Source organism: Gavialis gangeticus, unplaced genomic scaffold (assembly GCF_001723915.1).
Source record: "Gavialis gangeticus isolate Ggan-Ray unplaced genomic scaffold, GavGan_comp1, whole genome shotgun sequence".
NCBI classification, from domain to species: Eukaryota; Metazoa; Chordata; order Crocodylia; family Gavialidae; genus Gavialis; species Gavialis gangeticus.
Genome location: NW_017729000.1, coordinates 40,613,370 through 40,637,999, shown reverse-complemented (window position 1 = coordinate 40,637,999; position 24,630 = coordinate 40,613,370). Strand labels below are relative to the sequence as shown.

The 24,630-nt window shown below is 40.8% G+C and overlaps 1 protein-coding gene across 3 annotated transcripts in view; it reads right to left on the bottom strand.

Moving 5' to 3' along the window:
• Positions 1-1,627: 1,627 nt before the first annotated feature.
• The window catches only part of RANBP17 (RAN binding protein 17), a 329,610-nt gene continuing 306,607 nt past the window's right edge, over positions 1,628-24,630 (bottom strand). For all 3 annotated transcript variants that reach the window (XM_019506533.1, XM_019506534.1, XM_019506535.1), the window contains 3 exons: positions 16,577-16,675; positions 6,870-6,997; positions 1,628-3,131 (listed from right to left, as the gene is read on the bottom strand). In XM_019506533.1, the coding sequence (XP_019362078.1) occupies positions 3,035-3,131; positions 6,870-6,997; positions 16,577-16,675 (324 nt within the window). In that variant the 3' untranslated portion in view covers positions 1,628-3,034. The remainder of the gene's footprint in view (positions 3,132-6,869; positions 6,998-16,576; positions 16,676-24,630) is intronic.

The window sequence follows — 24,630 nt, the reverse complement described above, 5'->3', positions numbered from 1 at the left end:
TCACCATAAACTCACACTACAATAAAACATTAAAAAGTCTAAGGAATTATTTTATAAAGTGTACATACACCAGTGGCTGAGTTTCTCCAAAGCTTTCTTATGCAAGCAGGACAAAATATTAAAACTTTGTATTTTCCTTGGAGAGCTTTGTCTGCCTCTCTCAGTCAAATACAATACAACCTATGCTAGGCTACTTTAAGGGATAGTTTATTTCCCTTTTTGGGGAAAAAGCTTGACTGGGATTTCTTTAGATGACTGCTAGTTTTGCACTCTGGCTATAAAACATACATTTTGGAGAGAATCAGATCTATATTCAAGTCCTGATCTGTTTATTTTAAAACAAGCGGTTGGATTCCCAAAGATCTCTTGAGAGGAAACCATCCTGGTAATTTTTCCGACCATTATGGAAGCTTAAACCTGGTCTTCCCAATGACATTATTCTCCATTGTTTTCACAACTTTCTCTTTTTAAAAAGCAGGTAGGTGGGAATTAAAGAACTCAGGGGGTAGAGGGAGAATACAACAATTACATGTATTTTGTAAATAGGTAAAGAAAAAAGAAAAGGTTAAATTCTGGCTATACCTGCACTTTGACAGGGTCCTTTTGAAAAATTGAAAGTAAGACCCTTAAGAAAAAAGCTGGAGCCATAAAATATGAGCTCTATTTGCCATGCTATCCATTTCCAAACCTAAAAGCAGGCCTGTTTATATGGCTATCTACTCTAAATAAGTTCTGGTTGTCAATTGTTAACCAAGGCTGAAATGCTGTTCAAATATGTATATCGAGTCTGTCCAGTTTACAGGACTTTCCTTAGGATTTTCTTTGTTTGTAAGTTATAACAATGTTTGTGCTATAAGTGAACTTTCAAAAATACACTTCAATACTCCAGGGAGTCACTAGCCTTCTATTAGAGGAAGCCCTAAAACCTGATTGCTGAGTTATGAGGACGCACAGTGCTTCTGTTCAATATGCCAAACTTAAGCTTTCAGCAGAGCAGCTAATTTAACCAGTACACTGACTGATCTGTGGACACAAACTTATTGTAGGCAACCAATATTTATTTCCTCAGTATGAAAAAGAAAACCAGAGAGTCAAAGAAATCATTAGTTTTCATCTGAACCTTTTAATGCAAATATACAGCCTCCAGGGAACTGATGTAGTTTATACAGCAAAACTGCCAAAAAAAAGGTGCATGTGTGTGTGTGTTGGTGGGGGGGGAGTAAGAACCATATTACACAGAGTGGTGGGGGGAAGGGAAGCAGAGGACAAGTTGCGGGTGAGGAGAAAGGAGAGGAAGACCTCTATGCTGTTTGAAGTAGCTCACGTTTTGCAGCTTTCAGGCTGTGGCTTAATAATGGAGATTCCAGGTTCTTTTAAGGACTGAAAAGAAAGGTGACTTGACAGTTGCTAGATATGACTAAGCAGTAATAATGATCAGCACTTTGGACAAAATTCTCAAACCTGGGCAACTAAAATTGAGTTCCTAGTCAACATTAAATAATTACATTATGCTTAAATAAAAGTGGCCTAATTCTGAAAGGTGCTGAGCATCCACAGCTTTTAGTAACCACAGTTGGAGTGTTTTGAGTATTCACAGGCCCTTAAACTGCAGGTTATAATATTTTTCTCAGCTAAGCTTAGAAGTAGGAAAGTAGAAAACTTCTTAACTGATTCCCTCTTATACTGAGTTCTTGTAATTTAAAAATTTGTGGAAAAATCTATGAAATCACACAGGAAAAATAGGTAAGTGTCTACCAGAAATTCTGATTTGAATCTCTTCTTCTACCTGCAATGACCATCTCATATTTTTATCCAGAAAGTGGGAAATGTGTTACCAAGTTATGCAAATATACAAAAGCATGATAAACACATGAAATAGATTATTTACATCTCAGTAAAAAAGACAGCAGCAATTTCTAATTGCACATAATAGCTTTTGTACATTATGAACTAATTGACTTATTGCTTAAATAGTTCAATTTTTGTTAAACCTCATTCCAATTAATTTGCGTATTTCATCAACCCACACAATAATTCATACCCACCACACAATGGAAATTAATTGTTCTACATGAACTCAGAGTGGATAACATTAAGTGTAAGCCTTACAGTACAAAAGGAATTTTGTTTTGGCACGTATTGAACTCTTTACGATCCCTGAATAGGAGAAGATGAATCTGCTGAGTTTTCTATTTTAGATGCATCTTTTCATCTTCATTGTGCCACATACCACTCTAAATATGGGATATAAGTCTTTGTAACTATCTGCTTTCTTTTTCCAGTGGCAGATGATTTAATTCTTTTAAAGAAACGTCTTAACATTTAACAGCTGTAGTATTTGTCTTTTTTTCTGGAATAAACTCACTTGGACATGTACATCTGTGAAATGAAAATATTTCCTGTATCTCATGAAAGGTGGCAGTACTACCTTTAATTTTATAATATGTAATATTTCAGATTTCTAACACACAGTCTTAGGGTTTAATTTTTATTCTTTTAGTTGTCATTGTTCTTTTCACTGGGAATGAAGTCTACATATACATGCAGTCGTTTTGTAGAAAAATATATGTTTTTTATTAATTCAAAGGAATTCATATAGAAATTATACTGCTTTCCACCTCTGTTTTGATCAAGGTGAACTGAGTGAAAGCGAGCTTGGATTTTTTGTTTATGTTCAAGGACGTTTACTATTTTGTGTGGAACTGAGAATCATCAACTAATACAAGCTTAAAAGCAACATGCATTTATTATGTTCTTTGGTTAAGTATTGTTTTTACACCAATTTTGTAAATGTAAAAGAACCAGGGATAATAAATTTTGATATGAAAGGCTGAAAATGTTTTTTTAAGCTAAGACTGATTTTACATTGTCTTCACTATAATAAATTCTTATATTTAGGCCAGAAATATAAAAAGGCAGAAGCTTTTTTTAAAAAAATAGTTTCTATAAGAGTCAAAATCTACTAACAATATGGCCAAATCCAAAACTCTAAGAGTCTCTTTTCTAATTAGTGCTCTGGTACCCAAAGTCAGTGTCAGCTCATCATATCTAAACTGCTTGGTTCTGTGGCCCCTTCGTTGCGTAGCGCTTCTGCCATGTCTCTTCGAAAGACTGACATGTTCTGGGTGAATCTAAGCAAAAGAAAACCCAAAATGCTTAGTTAAACCAAACTGAGTACTTGTGAATTTATTTACATATAAACAATACGAGAAAATAAAATGAATAAAATGAAAAATTAAAGCCAAACAATTTAAAAGTAGGAAAAATGCTCACCTTTATGTGCCATGTTAATTACCCTTAAAACAGTGACTTCCCAACACATTAAAAACACCATATCTGAACAACATACAAATTCAGTCTAGCATAAAAGAAACATCTTATTTGGTAACAAGCCATCTCAGCCAGCTAAGAAACAGGAACGTCTATTTCTACCCTACGGTGCCTCTAAGAACAGGCCTCAAAAAAAAGCCCCGATGGATGGCCTTCTGCAACATGTCTAGAAGGTCATCAAATTCAAGTCATTTTAGGCCTGTTATTCTTTCTAGGGAGTGATGGTGAAGTACAACCTGTCTCTCGTGAAGTGGGAAACAATTATAGTTCTGGCACAGACCAAATTCTCTGCATTATCAGTGTAGGTAGAACATTCTCTTTTACTGTATGTTGGCAAGTGTAAGACAGTGGGAGAATAATTGGAATCTCACATATTATACCTTTTTTTTAAATATAAAAATAAGGCAGGTCCTTCTGATCCTGATTTGTTTAAATAAATCATGGGAGACGGGGTGAATATACAGAATACAATTTTTAGGGGTCCAAAAATTTGTTAGGGATAGCCCATAATATTTCAGCACTATCACACCTGAATCTGGATCCTAGCTGAGTCCTGTCCCAATGATAACCCAAACATGATCCAGATTTGACCTATTCCTTAGTCCATCCTTAGCTAAAACATAGCATTTCCCTGCCATTTATCATGTCAGACATCCATTTCCAGTAACAAAAATGTACTTTACTTCTCATTTAAAATGGTAGGCATATTTCTGCCTAAGATTAGCAGCTTCTTCCTTTTTATTTTAATGCTGCACCTGTTGCAGCCATTATGCTCTTTTGCTTTTAGTTGGTCAGGTTTTACAGGCTCAGTAAAGACAAGTCAAGACAACACATGTGAAAGAACAACACTTGTGAATTACAGCTAATGGCTCATTTCTGTAGAGGGATGTGTGTGGACTGATGTAAGAGATCCAAAGCAGGATTGTAGGCTGGTGTAGGAGATCCAAAGCAGGTCTAAGGATTTCCCCCACGAGGTCCCTCTGAAGGATGGGGCTGGTATGTCTTCCTGTTCAGGCTCTGCAGCTCATTGCAGGCTGCATACATCAGCTGTGTGATAAGCTGGTGTTGGTATGGGTGATCACACAGTGTGGGAATACAGGATGCAATTAAGCTGTTTGTGTGTGTAATTTTCTTTTTTTACTTTTGTGCTATTTCATTGCTAATGAGAATTGATTTCTGCTCAGTTTAGACATTTAGAATTAAACACAAATCTATCAAAAAAGACTTTCCCAGGGAGTTACAAAGCACTTAAAAGAGCCCAAAATAAACCTCAGCTCTTTTAGTCTTTTAAAATATTAAAAATAAACATAAAAATATGCAGGTATGAGAGATTACTTCTTGATAATGTGGTTGCTTAAAAACCTTTCCAAGCTAGCTAGATGCTGCTGCTGTGAAAAAGAGTTTTTTTTATTTGATGTGCTATTTTCTGGGAACTCTTCTAAATAATACCTGCTTGCACAGCTCTAGACGGCTATATACTTAGCTCTAATCCTAGTACCTCTAGGGGGGTGTCCCCAAACGACTCCTCAACATTCCTAATGTTAGAATATTACACAGATTATAGATACAAAAGGCTTTCAGAAATGTGTATGTCTGAATTTAATGTTTGTGGCTGTGTGACTAAGTGCACTTGGACTGAAGTCTTTTTTCTGATCTCAGAATAGAGACAGCACAGGTAATAGCATCACAATATACTCCATACTGCCTAGCCAATGCATCCAACAGCTTGCCTGGAAATGAAAGGCGAGTTTAGCTTCTTTGTCTGTTCAGTTCCTGCAGGTCTCTCTGGTGAGATAATGTTGTGATTTTTTAAAAAAAGGTGAACATTATGAGCTACAATGCAGCCCTGAAACACACTTTACTTAGGATATATAGCAAGATTCTCCATCTCTTGGTATCTTCAAATCATTGGATGACTTTCTAGAAAGTGTGTTTGGGTCAAACAAGTTACTGGGCTCAATGCAGAGGTAGCTGGGTGAAATTCCATGACTTGTGATATCCAGGAGGTCAGACTGGAGGATGCAATAGCCCCTCTTTTGGTTCTAAAGTCTACGAATCTATGAGTAAGGCATCAGTAAATGACTATAATACCAGAATATTTTTTTCTTAGAAAAGAATATTTCCTTAAGGGTATTCCCCTGAAGTAACTGCTAGACATGAAGTTAGGGATGTATCTATTCAGCTACAAATAGTCTGCAATCAACTTCGTTTTTTTTTTAAAAACAAAAGGATTCAGTTGCATCAATCCCCATGGAGCTTGCAGGTGTGTCAGGATGGGTTTGTGCAACTTTCTCCCACCACCTGTGGCTTCTCATCTTGATTCGCAGAGTAGCCATCTCTTGTTCTCGCATGTGACTCTCTGATTCCTATCCCTCTCCACCATACGGGGGAAGTTGCACGTGATGCATACTGTGTGGACTTTTCTACTGTAATGGATGTGGTCTGTATATTACAATGTGTGGTCTCTTCAGTCTCTATAATGCCCCTCAACCTCCCCTACAACACATGCCCATCACATCCGCAGTGACACATGTGGAGTTCATAAGCTTAGTGCTAGGGGTAAAGGAAAATGATCAATTCTGTAGATACCAGAATGCATACAAAAATGTATTTTAAGAGAGATCGAATTCCACCAGTAACCCTCCTTTCCCTAACACTAGTATTTGCCAACTACAAGAAATCAGAAACACATTTGGACTTTCTAAATTAAACTGTCCTGGAAGTTTTACAAGGCACAATTACTCAAAATATTGGAGAAATAAAAACTGCTGATTAATTTAGGCTTTGTTTCTTTCAAATGCCTTTGAGACTTTGTCTAACACTTCCCAGGAACTTCTACACCCTGCTAACATAGGATTATCCTTGTGACATGGTAAGGGTTTGTTTGGTGGAGTAAAGGTTTTTTTGGGAAATGTGAATACATCTGTCAACAAAAGGCAAATGTGAACTGAATCCAGCTGACTTCTCTTTTTCTATTTTAAATTACACTGATTCTTTTATAGTGAAGGAGGATATGCATACATTGTCAAATGTGATTTCTTTAAAAAAAATCAGCTTAGCAATATCAGTATAGATATTCAAGAGCTCCCATCTTATAGTCTCCCTTTTTTGTAGTTCCTCCATTAGTTGGCTCTGGGATCAAAGTGGCACTTGGCTGTCTCAATAATTCTGCAGTATGCAAGAACATGACATTGGTTTTGGTTAAGAGGATGATGAGTTGTAGGAAGAGAGAGAACGGCTCTCCCAAGAAAATGGGATATTTTTTTCTGCAGAGGACAGGGTATAGCTGACAGGAGGAAGGAACACATATTCCTTGACAAGCATTGCCTTTAGGACTAACCTAAGGAAATCTGTGTGACCAAGTAACTGGATAATTATGAGCTGTGCTAGCTTCAATTATTACGTTTAAAGGACGATTATTTGGTAGCCTATTACCTTAGTTCAGGTTAGCCTCAAACACCCGCAATGTTATGTCATTTTCCAGGCTGGGATTTTATTTAGCTTTCTCTTTCAAGGCAATTATGGTGTTGCAAGCTTACCTGTCTCTGTTCTTTACCAAAAGGTTTTGTTCGACTCCTTCCATTAGGTTCCTAAAGCACTGGTTAAGGACTTCTCGCTTGCTGTCAGGCTGGCTGGTAATCAAGCTTGCCCTTAATTCACTGAAGTACTGTGATTAGAAGGCAGAAAATACTTGAGAACAAATGTTTTAAACAAAAAAATGGAAGCTACTCACCTACACATGGAGCTGTTTGAGGGACCATTTTTCATTCCCACCCAGTGAGAAGCTTGTGATGGTGCAACCTGGACTGCTAAAGGCTTTTAGCAGCACAACCCACTGAAATGCTCTTGTGCCCCACTCCTTGCAGCTTGGACTGTTTAGAGGGCCAGGCTATAAATGGGGATTCTGGGACACTGACTGCCTCAGTTCCTTCCACCCACTGTCTTCTCTATTTGCAATTAAAAAGAGGACCCCCAAGCAGAGGAGAAGTGGGCAGGGTGTGTAAACGTCCAGAATCCACCTCAAAGAACTCCAGTTATATGGAAGTAACCTTCATTCCTTTGTCCAGTGGCCTCACTTCATATCCCCAAGCAGTACTCCTCCTTCTGGCAAGTAGGAAAAAAAAGGGCCTTATTAAATAGGGATTGCAGTGGTGCTTTACAAGCTGGATATCTGATCTAGAGGCTAGATGTAAGGGATGCTAGTCTGCAGAAGTATGCATTAGGCTTCAGGTGGCAGCTCCACAAGTTTCAGATATGAAAGTATATCTAAGGACCAACCATCGGGATAGCCTCCCTTTCACAGTCTAAGTTTTTCCGGAAGAGAAGCAGATCTGTGTTTGTTTCTTCTCTTCAACATGAAATGTAACCAAGGTGTGAAGCCTACCTTCTTGTGAGTCACAGGGATGCTGAGAAGAAACTAGCAAGTTTATACACTGGTTAAGATGAAATTCTGTTACCGCTTTTCTGCTGCCCGCACAAACACATTCTCTCAAACTAGAAAAGCACAGGATTGGAAGGGACCTCTTGGATCACTGAGTCTGGTTCCCTGCTTCTGCAGGCAACCCATCATACAATCCCTTAGCAAGTTCCATCTAAAAACATTAAGTTTTCTGGCCCTGAGTCCTCAAATTGAAAGGCTGTTTGGAACACAGCCTGTTCCAGAAATTCACTGCTTTGATGATTAGAAACTTTTTTCCACATTTCACGTCTCATTTACTCATTGCCATTTTACACCCACTTATTCTTGTGCTAACACTGTCGGTTCTTCTTTGTCCCTGGTGTTTACCCTAATATATTTTATAGACAGCAATCACATTCCTTCTCAGCCTTCAGACTAAATTATCTCTTTCTAGTAAGATAGGTCCCCCATTTCCCTTGACCACCTTAATAGTTTTTTTCCTGAACCTATTATAGAGCTGAATTAATCTTTCTTGAACACAGGTGATTCTAGAACTGCACACAACTTTTCAGAAGAATTTTCATTAAGTACCTTATAAAATGGCATTGCTACTTTACTATCTGTTGACATACATTGCCTGATATATTCCAAGATCACAATTGCCTTTTACATGGCTATATGGCAAGTGTGGCCTCTCCATATTAGTGGTTCATAGTCATCTGATTAATATACTCAAAGGTTTTCTCCTCTGCTGTTACTTGCAACTTTTTTTACAGCAGAAATTAATCCTTAAAGGGTTTGACTTTGAATTCTGCACTATTACATTTATTTTATTCCAGTTCAAGTCACTGAATTCTTTCTGCATAATATTTTTAGCCTCCCTGTATTGGTGATGTCTCTCACCTTTTTGTCTTCAGCAAATTTCATTATCATATGCCTTTTTTATGCCAAAGATATTAATGACAACTTTACATAGATATTTCAGGATCAATGCTTAATAAACACCATTAGTAGTCCTAATAATTCCCCTTTCAGAACCATCTACTGTTATCTTCCCTTTAAGTCAGTTCTTTACCTGCCTTACAATTCTTCTCCCAGTCCCCATCTTCTCTACTTTAACTAATAAATCCCCTGCAGGACTGTATCAGATGTATTACTGATATGTCAACAGGTCAGATCTACTGCACTTCCCTTGAAGATAATCAATTATCTTCTCAAAGTAAGATAACGGGTTAAGGCGGGCACAATCTTAACTTCGGTAAACCCACACTGCTTTGGTGTATGCTTTTTAATTATTCTGTCCTTCAAAATTTATTCCACTGTCTTACATGCCAATGTGGTCACACTAATGAATCTATAGTTGTATGGACCACCCCACCCCTCTTATATACAGGTATTACATTTGCAATTATCTAGTCATATGGTATGAACTGTAATGTGCTATATTTTGTTAAAAATCCTTGCTACCAGTCTTGCAGTTTCATGTGCCAGTTATCATGAGGCAGAGATTGTCTCAGGCCATGTTTTTAGGCTCAGTTGTATCTGATCTTCCCATGTTTACAGTAATTAGCACCTATGTTCAAATCCAGCTAAAGAGACTGACAAAATTTGGGCTGGGACTGATAGGCTTTCTAATTTTCTTGGGATTGGAGTTGAGGTGTACTGATGAATCCCTGTGTTTCAGAACCCAAGATTTAACTAGTGTTTCTGTACTAACATAGCTTCAAAGGGCATTTTTACATGCGTTTCTGACATGGTGGTGGGTGCTTTCAATTAGCAAGCTGTGCTAATTAAAAACGCCCATGCATCATGTATATCAGCGGCGCAACATGCCTCCGTGCTGAGAAAACGGTGGTGGTGCACTTTGAACTGAAGCACATTGAACATGTTTTAGTTCATTGTGCACTGCCGCCATTTTCTCAGCGTGGAGGTGCACTGTGCTGCTGATACGTGTGATGTGCGAGGCTGCCACAGTGCATCAACTTATGTGCTCCAGCAGACTCGATTAATCAAGTCTGCTCTGATGTGCTGGATTTCCAGTGTGTTGGAGCAGGCTCCCTGCATGTGTTTAAGTGCCCAAAGAGATTCTGATGCTCTTTGTGTCCCCAGCATGATGGTGCTGCATACAGGACAATGAAAAGGTGAATGACCTTTCCCTCAGTAGGCCAAAATGCACATGGGGATGCAAAGTAGGCAAAATGCAGCACGAAAGTATACATGAACCTGCAATTCTTCATCTTTTATTGCAAATTTCAGAACCAAGATCTGCACCAGGGCACTAATATCTTTAGTAAAAATAAAAACAGGATAAAACCCTAAGAAAAATTGAGCTAAATAAAACTTACCTAAACTTTGAACATAACTCTGTGAATGGTCCAGTTTAATCAATCTGGAGCCAAGCACCCAGTTGTTTGGAAACCACTGACGTGGGTTGGCACACTATACTTCCCTTTTATATTCCAATTCTCTCTGCATATTGGGAACATCTACACAAGACGTACTGTGGAGCTGACTAATTAGCTCTGCAGTAAACATCTCAGAACCTATACATGGACCTCTATTAGGGAACACAAAACTAATGAACTCTGCAGCAGAGTAGTACTTGTATTTACAAGTATTACCCTGCTGAGAATTTTTTTTGTGAGCAGCAACACACAAGTAGACACCTACCTGGCTGGCTGGGGCATGATGGTGCTTCAGTGTGAAGGGTGCCTGTCAGCTAGCCCTGCACCAAAGCTCCCTCATGTCCCAGCCAGCCCCCCTGCTGCACATTAAGCCTGGTTGGAGCAACTCTATGCTGGCAGGCTGACCCTTCTGCCAACTTATTCCATGTGCTGCACATGGATAAGCTCCGGAGCCAATTGCTTCAGGGTTAATTACTCGTGGGCACGCCGTTTGAATGGTGTGCCCAGAAGCAAACAACTCTGGAGCTCCACAGTTTATTCATGTGCACTAACTGCATGTGAAGATGTGCCCACTCAGAGACAAGAACAGCTCTAAGTGTTTTACAGACACTACTGTAGAAGGATCTACTCATTTAAGTCCTAACATTGGTGTATCCCAAAACATGCGGACATGCAGAAACACAAGATAAATCTGTTCTTTTAGACCTAGATTTTCAAAGAGGTCTAATAGATGCAGGGGCTTGTACAGATATTGAAAATATACAGAGATCCAAACTGAAATGACTTACCTGTCAAACAATTTTCAAATTAAACATATACAGGTTTCCCTCACCAACCACAGGGGCTAGGTTCCTGAAAGTTCTCGTGGTTGGCAAAACCGTGGTTGGTAACACAAAAGGCTTATGGGAAAAATGGGGTTAGGGACTTGAATATGAATAAGAAAGGAACATACAGTGTATAAAAATCATTTTTATTTACCTTTAGTACAGGGGTTGTCAACTGGGGGTACGCGTACCCCTAGGGGTACTTAGACAGGTCATAGGGGTATGTGTTGGTGGGCAGGGACGGAGCACGCCTGGGGTGCGGTGGCGGGTTCTCCCCCAGTGCGGTCACCTCTTACACAGGGGAGGGGGAAGGGAAGGGATGCACTAGGTGCCGCCGGCCCCGCACAGCACATCGCAGCACCTCCCTGCTCCCACCTGTCTGAATTGTGGCATGGGGGTGTTTTGTGTCTCCCTTCAGCGGTGTGCAATTGGACGGTCAACAGCCCACAGAGCCACAACCAGCCATAGGAAAGTGGCGCGGTGTGCAGTGGTGGCCACATGAGAGCACCCCCCCCTCCCCCCAGCACTGTCACTATGCACAGCCCCAGGAGGGCACGGTTGAGGGGCTGATGGGTGGCCATGGAAAACTGTGGCAACTCAAAACTGTATAATGTGGTAGCCAAAATGGTATAAAGAATATTAAGCGTGGAGACTCAAAACCGTGGTTGGCGAAGGAAACCTGTAAACATCAAAACTACAGTCTTCCTTAATCTTGTCACAAACCCAGAATATTCTGAGGTCTTTATGGAATGTCATGCGTGCTTTCCTGAATTAGGTTACCTGATATAAGGTATTTGTGTTCATAAACAGCTAAAGATAAGCTATGTCTAAGTTTGTTATTTGTATGTTTACATGAGTTACAGTGTTTGATATGGATGTAGTTCTATACCTTTGTATGACAGCCAGTCAAACAGGGTGAATGAGATTATAGAACAGACAGAGGCTATTCACACATAGAGGAATGAAAGCCTAGATGGTTGGGAGAAGTGAATACAAGAGTTTGTATTTACATAGCTATGCATATTGGGTGCCAATGTGAGGTGCCAAGGCCTAACCTAAGCAGGAGAATTTCTTTTTAAGGGAAATAACCTTCTACCCAACAAGTATTTGATTAGAACTGGAAGACTGGACTAGTAATGTTTGTGTCTGAAAGAATGTAAATATTTCTCCAGTCAATAAGTGGGTTAAGTTAAGGTGTCTGACTGGTCAAATGAATAACCTTAGAGGGCTGGAAGTTATACGCATAATATTTGATCTCCAATAATTCTACTGGAGAATGGAATCGACCAGATAAAGGCAAGTATCTCTGTCTGTATTTCAACACATGGTTACTGATTTCTTATGTCTTCCCTTGTTTTTTATAATACATCTTTTTGTTATCTTTTACAGCTTACTTACTGTCAGTGGTAAACGTGATTTCAGAGCATTTGACCATACAGGCAGGCCTCTTCTAAGGTGGGATCTATCATTTCTGAGCACATGACTGGACAAGGGTGTGATTCTTTTAACTGGAAAAATCCCCTCAACTAAGAACTGGCAAGACCTAGGTGAGGCAGATAAAGCTATAGGTCATGGAGGTGGCCCTTGGAATCTCTCAGTCTGTTTTCTGTGGTCAAGCAGCAGATGGCAGGGCTGAAGGGAACATTTTAGGGTTCAAGAATATCCTGAAAGTGTTTCTCAAAGGTGTAGCTGGCTGCATCTGGAGTCAGGGTGCGTCACACTGCTGTCCAAAAATAAACAACCTGGGCACACAGAAGACCTGCAACAGAGTTTAAGGCATAGTTTGGGACTATGCCTGTCCATTGGAAGCACAGAAAGAATATGTGTTTCAAAACCAGACAGGACAGAAATCTTGCACCAAGAGGGGGCAGTTTGTCAAGCAGCCATGTCCAAAATGTTTTACAGCCTTATAGTTTATAATGAAGAGAAAGCCAGGGCAGCTGATGGAAAATCTGTCAATGAACAGCACATGCAGAAGTGAGGCCCCAACATGATAATGGAATAGATTATTCAGGTCAGGTCTAGAATAAAAAAAAAATCTTTCAAGATTTTCCAAGAGTTGGTTTTGTGACCAGTGGTCTCAAGAGGTTTCTTGAAGCTGGCTGTCATGAAGAGAAGCATTGTTAATATCCTTCAGCATATGGGATGGTAAGAAGTTTTTCCTAAAAACTGTCTTCATCAGTTCCAAAATTAATTGTACACACACCTCCAATTAAATGATGAACTTGGTCTATCAGTAACATTGTCTCTCAGGAGTTTCTCTAGACCCTAAAGAAATTGGAGAGGCTTTTTAGGCATCTTCTTCAATAAACTCTTCTTTAAAGCCTGTATTTTGTTTGGTTAAAAGCAAGTAAAAAGGAACTGCTGCTTCAATGTCATAGTGCTGACAGGATTTATTGTAGGTTTGCCTGCCACCAAGAGCCAGAATGACAGTATGTATGCAACTCAGTGCATCCCTGGTGTAGTTACTGGAGTGAGGTAACAATGCAACAAGCTATTTTTGAACTGCCCCACACTGCTCTGGGGAGGGCTGTTTCAGAGGTGAGATAAAATTACTGATTCACCATCTTTCCAGGGGAGGCTCCTAGTAGTGCTGCTGTGGCACCTAGAATGCATTTCCCACTCCAGCACAGCCACCCCTGTTGATACAAGCACATGCCAACTGCAGTCATCTGCATCCATGGGACAAATGTGTTCCCTTATACTTGAGCTGAATTATGTGGCTGATTTAAGAGCGGAGAAGCTCCATCGAAAATGGAACAAGTTGCCCAAGCAGAGAAACTGCAGCATGAGTGACTACCATGGTTGCTGGCCATCAGTAACTGTAGCAACAGCAACCATGTCTTGAATTAAGGGAATCAATTTTCAATTAGTAGTCTATCTTTGTGCTGGAATGAGTTAAGATAATTTCTGCAGCTACAGAACTACAGCTATATTTTCTATAGCCCTCCACAACAGAGCCTGGAGGTACAGAGGGTGAAGGCAATCTAAGGGGGTCTTCACATCTTATATATCCTCAGAACAAAACCTTCCTGAAAAGTGACTGGACAGAAGTCATTACCTTCCTCTACCTTTCAAAAGGGAAGGTAACATAACTGAGTTGCTACTAAGTAAAGGTGCCCACAACAGACACCCTTTTGCAAGCAAAATCCATGGTCATTAGAAATAGTCTAATTTCAGCAGAAAGAATAGTTTGCTAGTTGCACATTGATTCCTTATGATTCACAACTGCAAGATTTTATCTTCAAGTGAAATATTTAATTTTTTCTTACTCTAAAGCAGCTAACATCAAAAACACATAATTAATATGTAGTCAGGCTAATACTTAAATGCTATAAATCAGAAGCATTATATAAACAAAAGTGTCATCTCGAACAAGATTGGGAATGCACAAAACTACTTATTTCCCACTTTTATAATGATGCAGTGACTCAGAGCAGATAGAAAATGATTAGTTTTCCTCCCAAAGTAGGAAATATTGCTTCCATCTGTAAAGTATAATATTGTGATGTCATAAACTTTTTCTAAACACTGAATTTGCCCTTATTCCCTCTCAATCATTTTAAAAGAACTGCTCTCTCTTATAGAGCTTGGATTTAAATCACAATAACACACCAAGAAGATGAATGACAGTGCTATTGGATATGGCTAAAATTGGATCCTTCAGCACAGGTGAATGATGAGACAGCGCTTCTCTTCTTGATATATTTTCTTCTTCTATTAGTTTCCTTCCATAGCTGGGATTTCAGTTTGAATTTTAATGTATGCGGCTGCCGCTAATCTTAGTGTCTTATTTTTTCCCAGCACCCTCTTATTGTATAGACAATTCATTCTCTAAAGCAGTAATACACTGCCACTTGTGACTGCCCACGAGATAAAGCAATTCAGAATAAAGTTAGAACTAGCTGTGAAGTATGGAGAATACTACAGGTCAATATCTTCAGCAGCAATGCCTGGCCATATGGAGCAAACTGCCCATATTTAGACTGGCTCACATGAATTTGCTAAAATTATTTCCTTTTCAGACAACTGTCTGTATCATTGGCTCTTAAACCTTTTTAGGCTGCATGTCCCTTTTCAAATTTATTATGGTGATGAGCACTCTTATGGTGTTGGGCTACGGACACTGTAATCTCTCTAACAACAAAAGAAATATTGAAAAGCTATTCTTTGATATTTTTTCCTTCCATTTATATTTCCCTTTCCTTTCTTCTGCTTTCCCTGTCCTTCCTCTCATGTACCTTCTAGAAATTTATCACATAGCCCTGTTTGAAAAACACTGGTCCACAGTAATCTACACAGAGCATACTGAAATTCATAGTTTTAGATCTTCCAGAAGGAACAAACTGGAGAATGCATTCTAGTCTAGGTTATCAGCCTGCAAACAGATGATCTGAACCTTAGGAAATACATCTAATAGTTACGATTTATACAGTTCAGAGAAAGTCCCAAAAGAGCAGTTGCTTTTGTGAATCTTTCTGGAAGAACTGAATTAGAATAACTAAATTAGAATAACTGGAAGAACTGTTTTTTTTGCTAGATTTCCTATCTATGGCCTTGCTTAAGTCGAGCGGGAATTGAATTTCTGTGTTTGTAGTTTCTATGTCCAATCTAAGGCTGGAAGGGCAGAGTTGCAAAACTTAACGAAAAGGTGAATTGTATTTTTGTGATTCTTAAGTTGCATTTGAATTTTTGGCTGTAAGTTTGAGTGGATTCTTCCATCAAGCAAACTAGGTTATTCACCTTTTGTGAAACAAGCTGTCATACACACATATAGCTATGGGCTAGATACCATCCTTCTATCTTTCTGTGGAATAACTGCTAAGTAACTTCAATTTTGAGATTAGAAATGTGGGATTCTATGAGCAGTGGTCCCACTCATGTAGGACAAGAAGGGGTCATGGAAACCTGTGAGAACAAGGACCCATGGCTTCATATTTATCCTACTCAGTACAGACACTTGTAGATGCTTTAATGTTTTCAAGACAAAATGTTCCTTGCTATAATTTGTAAAGGCAGAGAAAACCCTTTGGCTATCCGTGAACAAACATAACTGTGTTCAATAAAGCACATGTTAATTATTGAGCAAATATAGTAAATAGAAAGAGGAAATATAACAAAATATGACTACTGTTAGATTTGTAATCTCCTAAAACTGTACTGAAAGGGATGATGCTATATTATTTATTCCTCCAAATTCATGTTTTGTTACCAAGAGATAGTAACAGTCTGGCAAAGGGTTAATACAGGTGTTTAAAATGATCAGTGAACAGAAAGGTTTTAATTTTGTTTTTGCTGGAGTTAGAACTTCCCCTGCATAATTAACAATCCAGACACTCTGGAAGCTGATACATAAAAAAAGCAGAAATTGGGTGGACATCCAAACTGGTTTCACTACCCAGGCTGAAGGAAGTGAATGAATTAAATAAATAGTATGAATGGTAATAATTAAATTACGTTAAAAATACATTCTAAATATCCAAGTAAGATGTATATACTATTTATCTTGGTAGTGTTCCTCTTGAGCTTCTCATCAGCTTAATTTATTATAAACATTTGAGCAGAAACAATATTGAGCACATACTGAGTGAAGCTGGTAGCATTTCGGTAATACTCACCTTCTCATTAAGTAGTATAAGTCCTAGCAGTGGTCTTGACACAGACCATTGGTTTCTGCAGTCTTCAAAAATGATGGTGTTCATCAGAATTGACATCATCTGGAAGAAATAACATATTTCACATTAATTTGCGTATTTGACTTTATTGCATATCCAGCCTCTTCTTGAAAACCTCCAATGGAGGACCTTCCAAAACTTTCCTGGGCAGCTTGTTTCACTGCTCTGCCAGTAGAGAAGTTTCGTCTGAGATTTAATATAGATCTACTTTGGTGCAGTTTTAAGTCACTACTTTGTGTCCTGCTCTCTGCAGCAAGGGAGAGCAGCTGCTCTCCTTCATGGCAGTTTTTCAAATATTAGAAAACTGCTATCACGTTTCCCCTTTTGTCTGCTTTTCTCCAAAGCTGTGTAGAGTGTGATGGACTACTTCAGCACATTCAACGTAGGGCTGGGTTTTTACTACTACTAAAATTCTCTAAACTAGATGGAAAATGGCTAAACCATACCTATGCTTCGCATTCTGCATTAGTTCCAACTATTTTGAGGTACCACTGATGGTTCTGGTTTTAACCTTGAATAGGTTACCTTTGTTACCTCAGAGGCCACTTCTTTTCTCAACTTAGCACAGAACTTGTCATCAATGGAGGCATCTAAAATAGATCTCTGCTTCTGTAAAGACAATCTGATTCAGCAAAGAGTCAGGGGATCTAGGTACTGATTGGTACTGGTTATTTTGGCTTCTGGCTTTGAACCTAGGAAAGGAGATTTCCTTAGCTACCTAACCTGTCTAGTGGAAGAACAGTATTTACTCACCTTTATAAAGGACTTTGAGAGTTATGAATATAAACTGTTCAGCACTGGTACCTTTAACTAAGAAACGATTGGAAACGACATTTGCAGTGTGTGAACCTCAGCTCTGGGATTCACTTCCCTCTTGGTTTGTCAGAGCCAGTCATCAGTAATTTTGCAAGGGTTATTAGCACTGTCAGTTCTTTTCTGGCCTGGCTACAAATGCTGTTAATGCTGCAGGCTATTACTACAAGGGCGTTCCAGAAACTAACAGCAATTTTGAAGTAAAAGCATTCTCTGTCCAACGATCATTTATTGGACCACATCACTTATCTACATAGTTGCTCTGCTTTGCAACACAGTTATTCCAGTGAGTCACAAGTTTCTTGATATCACCTTCAAATAAGCTTTTTGGTGCTGTGGCAGCTACTCCTGCACTGTTAGTTGCATCTCTACATCACTGCAAATCTACCCATGGGGAGCTCTCTTCAGTGGTCCAAACAAGTGACAATTATTTGGTACACGATCCGTACTGTAGGGCGGATGGGATAAGATTTCAAATTCAGTAGGAGAGAGCTGGGAGCTCTTACTATTGGGCACAGAGTTATAATAGGTATACAGCATTAATAGAGATTGTACATGCACCCAGCACACTGGGTTGGCAGAACCTTCATAAACTGAAATAAATAGAAAATAAAATGCCTCATAGTGTCTTAGAAACACATTATATAGCTCAAAATGCTATGGGGCGCAACCCACATGAATCTAAAAGGTCTCTGTTTGGGATTAAATAGACTGAAAATTTGTAAAATGTCACCAGCAAAGAACTTGACTCACATCTGTAAAAATATCTACCAGCCCTAAAACCAAACACATGAGGAGAATGTGGAAAATCATTAAATCATTTCTTCTAGGCCAATGAGTAGGTAGGAACAGAGTCCCCAGAGAGCTGCCACACTGCAAACCAGCCTGTAATAACTGACCAAGTCTAAGTCAAACAACATGTTTCACTAAATGAAAAAGATGGATCCCTGCACTACAAATCACTTGGAACACAGATATCCAAAAATTATATGAAACTCTCAAGTTAGTATTGCATGGTCTGATGTGGGAAAGCCAAGCTCTTCAACTTGCTTTAATTGATAGGATTTTATTCTATAACAGCTAATCACATATTTAGCATACTCAAAAAGTGAAGTACATAAACGCAGAGACAGTACTAAATAATAAAATAGTTACTTTGCCACAGAATTGACACATCCCTAAAAAAAAAAAAATCAACAACTTTTAATCGAGCATTTGGCTGTCCATGCATGCAGCAAACTACTTTTCAGTTAATGCAAACAACAAGAATCCACAGTGGAAGTAATAACAGAGACTTCCAGATTCAGAGAAGTTTAGAGCTGGAAGGGACCTCGTGAGATCATCGGGTCCAGCTCCCCTGCTCTAGGCAGGAAGGATCCTGACCCTGAAACATGAATATGATTCTTTAAAACTCTATAGTACCTTTTATTTGGTAATCTTAGAGCAAGTCTCTTGAAAGTACATGGGCATTTTTCATTTGTTGGGATGCAATTAGTCAAACAGGAGCTTGGCCTAGACACCAGGACTGACACATTTCTATTTCTCACAAAAAATGCCATGGGATATTTCATGGCTGTAAATAGGCAGGCTTTCAGTTTGAAGCCTAATTTGAAAGATGGCACACCTACAGCAGAGTTTATTCTCCTACTAGACCTAGGGTAATGGTTCAAGAGTGATTCTGAAGTGTGATTCTGCCACCTATTTCATCTCCAACTCCCACTCCAAAAACTTGTGGGAATTCCTTTCAGGTTTTCAGTCCTATGTTGGTACAGAATATGAAGTGGAAGGCAGAGTGCATATATTTTGGTCAAAATCAGAAAAAAGATGCTCAGACCTGAAGAAAGGAAAAAATGCAAAGTACAAATAATACTCAAACAAAGCAAGCTATGAAAGTTACTGGTCTTGAAAAATAAAGGCGTATATAAGCAGAAATCCTGATATAGCAGAAGCCCCATGACCAACAAAGGGGACTCTTGAGTAAATGGCTTATCTCAGCAAAAAGGAAGTAAGGAAAGCTTCCCTTCCAGGTTCAAGCATTTCCTCTGACAGAGCTCCAACAATTTAAGTATTGTTTTCACTTCTGACTGGCTGGGTTAGAGAAAAAATAAAACTTTTTAGAAGTTCTCATGAACAGAGGGAAATAGCTCAGTAGTCAAAATGGTAAGTAGTTCTCATATAATAGTAAAACATATGTATAGCTTCACCATACACTGACTAGTAAGTTTGAGACCACTGGCTCTTTTTTTCAGACAGTATATGCATCACTAATTTTGTGTGTGGGGGGGAGGCTTTATTCTAAACTACTCCATCTTTCCTGAGGGCACTTAGGTCCCTGAGGAACTGAAACACCTTGGGCATGTCTACAAGAAATGCTGACTGTGCAGTTGCCTGATACTACTGTGCAGTAGCAAAAGCTGTGATGCAACGCAACTGCACAGTAGTATTAGGCACAGTAGCTTCAAAAGAAAGGTGTTCGCCAGTGCTACTGTCCATTACCTTGGGTTACTGCACCTTTATCTAGACAAGTGCTAAATAAAAGGCGCAGTAACCACCGCGTAGTAGCATCTCGTGTAGACATGGCCCTTGAGTACCTGAAGAAGGCAGTGAATTGATGAGCTCACTTCTTTATACTATATTATTGGAATAATTTCTGTGTACATATTTCTATTTATGTGTATGGAAATAAATTAATCACAATTTCCTTATAATACAAGTAGCGTTTTGTGTTACTGGTGTTATAAAAACATAGTTAGAGGAAGCAGAAAGTACTTACTTCAAATAGAGCAACTCACTAATCCTTTCAGTTACATACACTAATTTTTGGTTGGTTACTAATCACTACTCCAGAACTGAGTTCCAAATAAAATATTTTTTTGGCAAGACCAAGGTATGGAAGAATGTAAATGGGGCGTCCACAAAGAATAAATAGTAGTAATAACAACCCCTCTTTGCATGTTTATGGCACAGCTCACTTGAGAACTGTAAAGCTTTTTTCAGATATGGACGGACTGCAAAACAATGTCAGTTCTATGTTTCCATTTTGCAGATCAGTTAACTGCAGAGTGAAGTTTATATGATTTGGTATCACAAAATAACATTTCCAAAGCTAGAACAGGAACCAGCAGAGCCAAGCAAGATTTTTTTTTCAACAAAACATACCAATTTGTGGATATCCAAACATTCTTCCAGCAAAATGGTCCCTTGGGTTCTTGATGGCATTTCTGGTATGGTGACCCTAAAATACCAAACAGCTCAGCGTTTCCCAAACTTTGTGGGCTTAAGTCCCAACATAGTGAAGTTGGACACTCCTGCACCCTTCCCTACTTCAACCACTGCCACCAGTTCCCCTTGCTGCCAATTCCCCTTGCCAGTGGTAATTGCGGATAAGCAGAGGAGACAGCAGGGGAAGTGGTGGTGGTGGAGAAATAGATGGGGTACTGGCAACTGCTGCTGTGATTCACATGTGGCCCCCTTAGGAACCTTTTGCAACGCAGGGAGGCGTATCCTATAGCTTGGTTAATTCTGTTATAACTGACTCTGTCCCTCATGCATTAATAGGTTTTTATTCTATAGTAATCTATAGCAACTAACAACATTTTTACATGCTTAAAAAGCAAATTATGCAAATATACAGAGACACCACTATATAATAGAACAGTATACTTTGCCATGGACACATCCCTGAAAAATCAACAGCTTTTAGTCAAGCATTTAGCTGCTAAGAAAGTTTCTTTTCCCATTCAGACTTGAAAAAAACATTCAGATTTAGGAGCATTATAACACAAGTTTTGGTGGGATTCTGCAGTTTTGACTCACAGGAGCTACCTCCTGATTTAGGAACATGATTACTAATTTATAGGGCTGTGTGAGGCTTTGGATCGCGCTTCGAACTCTTTGGCCCAAAGCGAAGTCTGGGCTCGTTTAAGTTGTCCGAAGCAGTTCAATGCTTCCAAACCATTCAGAAATGCTTCAGACACTTCAGGTGAAAGTTAGAAGAGGGAGGGGGAATGGAGGAGGAAGGGAGAGTTGGGGGGGAAGACTGATGTGTAGGTGGCCAGTGAGAAGGATTTCTCTCTGGCTGCCTTTCCAATGACAGTGTCTTGGGGGAGGGACCTAGAAACAGCATAAAAGCCTCTGCTTGGAGGCATGCTGTGCCTTTTGCTAGTGAGTGAGAAAGGTATCCTAGCAGACTCAAGCATCTCAGCTTGGTTACTTTACTCAGTAGTTGAACTTGCCTGCTCCTCTTTGTTGTTAGAAAGGATTGGGTAGGATTTAGCTTATCTTAGCTTAGCTATTCACTTACTATTACTATTCATTCATTTCTTTCAATTTATATTTGTGGTTTTTTTTGCAAACTATGAAAAAAGAAAGCTGTGTTTTCCCTGATGGCATGATCCATCACTGTGCAGGGAGGCACACAGATTGTGCACACGCACACACATACACAATATAAATGAGAAAAGTCAGGTATTCATAGAAGAAGACAGACAGACAGACAGCACACAATTTTTACATAACTCTTAACACTGAAGCAAACAATCAAAGAAGAGTCCAGTGCACGCATGCAACAGAGGGAATAAAACACACAACACAAAAGGATTGACACACACACAGATACCTTTTGCAGTACAGGAAAGATTAATATGAAGTGTGCTGGAAAGGCAGGTGCCAGGTCTTCTGGCAGGGGAGGGAGAGGGGGTAGGGGGAGAGCTAGAGCTGCAACCCCCTGCACACTGGAACCACTGATGTCATGGCTGCTTGGGAAGAGAATGCCTCTGTGTTTGGGGGGAGAGGGGGCTGCAGCTCTAGCTCTCCCCCTATCCCCTCTCCCTGCCCTGCCAGCATGGTGTAGGGGTGGCTCGTTGGGCAGGCAGAACTCACCCACAGGTTCATGGTCACCGACAACGGGGCCGATATGCTGAAGGCTGTCCGTGATGCCAACTTTGTTGGCATCTGCTGTTTGGCACACAGGCTGCACCTAATAGTAAGGGATGCCTTGGAGGGGGACAGGGCTGCCGGTGATGGTGCCGCCACCATCTCTGCTACAAGCCAGCTGATTTTGAAATGCACGAAGGCTTGTAGCAGGGCTATTTCCACCGCAGCATCAAGGGGAGCAAGATGCTGCGGGAGAAACAGGCAGAGCTGAGCATCCTGCAGCACAAAATCATGCAGGATGTGGAGACTCGGTGGAACTCCTCATACCTGATGCTCAAAAGGTTGGTAGAGCAACAGAAGGCCATCCATTAGATGGCCTTCCTTGGGGAAATTGGGATCAGTGGCCCCCTGAACAGAGCTGAGTGGGGTACCATCTCCCAGATCTTGGTGGTCCTCAAGCCCTTGAGGAGAATGGAGAAGTTCCAGGGGATCAATGTTCCTGGCTGGGGCAGGCCGCTGTCACCAGACGTGCAGGCAGTGGTGAGGCGGCTGAAGGAGGGCATCAGGAGACGGCTGGATCCCTTGTGGTTCAGTACGGTCCACGTGATGGTGGGCATGTGTGACCTGAGGGTGAAGGGGAGCATGGGCACTGGCAGCCCAAAAACCCTTGATCACTGGATGCAGGTGCTGGTCAATAAAGTCAGGGAGGCTGAAGTGCAGAGGTGAGGGGATGTGGAAAAGGGGGATCCACTTTCCCATGCCAGCACTCCCAGCACCAGCACCAGCCAGTCTCCTCCACGCCAGCCACTGCCAATGTGGGCCAGGGGCACGGCTTCATTGCTGGGGTCCAAACACAGCAGACCCCAGCCTCTGCCAGGTAGTGCTAAGGCTTTGGTGGCTGCCTGTCTTGCCGAGGATGTGGAGCCACTGGACTGTGACCCCTTGGCCTACTGGGCAAGCCGCAGTCAGATGTGGCAGGATCTGGCCACGGTTGCCCAGCAACACCTGCCCTGTCCACCAACCAGTGTGCCAAGCAAGAGGGTGTTCAGCACTGCTGGGGATGTTGTGACACCCCACCGCACCTGCTTGGGTCCTACGGTGGTGGAGCAGCTGGTGTTCCTCAAGGTGAAACTCCCGCTGCTGGGGTTCCCCAAGCTCTACGCGCAGATGGACTGAGTGCTACCCTCCTCACTCCATCTGCACCAATTTCCTTTTTTGATTTTTTAAAAGCTGAGTAATGCCCTGCTCTCACCCGGGGGGGCACTAATTGCATCACCAGCCAGCAGGGGAAGAACATGTCCCTGCTGAGCTCATTCCCCTGCCCGAGTGAACTTGGAGGTATGGGATTGGGGCTATGGGGAAGGAGGCGGCCCCAGGTCCTGGGCATGACCACTAAAACTGCACCCTGCCAGGGTAGGGAGGCCTGGTGGGACTGCTGGTGGCATGGCAGCCCCATAAATGCCAGGACCAACGATCCCCTGATGAAAGGCGGGTAGGAGGTGCCATAACCTCTAGCTAATGCATGCATGCACGCACGCACGCACGCAGAAAGTTGACTGGGGAATGCCCAGAGCTGTCATGTCTTTGACAGGCCCGACGCTTGCTGGCTGCAGTGCAGTTGTGAGGCTCCTGGTAAGCTCAGCTTAGCTGTCTGGGATGCCAGCTTTAGGGTTGAAAACCCCTTTGTCAGGCTGAGGAAGTACCTGCAGCTGATCCTGGATGGAAGGAACAGTAAAGAAGTCAGAGGCTGGCATGCTCTGCAATGCAGGCAAAAAAGCTAGTCAGTGAAAATGGAAATGGAGGCATGGGGGGGGGGGGGGGGGGAAGGGGGGGGTGGGGGGGGGATGTATTGTGGGGGCAGTGCTAGTAGAGCAAAGCAAACTAGCAGTAAACCCATAAGAACAAAAAGCTAATCCAGGCAATAAGATAAGAATTCATAGTACTTGTTTAAACCATACTTAACACAGTCCCATTTGTGGATGATTTCTTTTCCTGCAATTTTCCTTTCGAACTTTATTTTATTTGTTTTTTACTAAGAATAGTAATCTTGAGGTCAGTGTTGGCACACCCAGGGAGGTTGAATTGTTCTGATACATACTTTTGTGTATTTTTTAATCTAGGGTCAGATCAGTGTTCATTTACACAGAGATTGTTCTGTGTGTCCAGTGTAGGCAGCATAGGGGCATTGTAAGCAGGTGCTGGTGAATATGACTTTGGTACTTTCAGATGAATGAACTTTAGATGGTGCACTCCTTGTTATTAGACCCAGCGTTGATCTTGTCTGCATTGATGACAGCAAGTATTTGGGT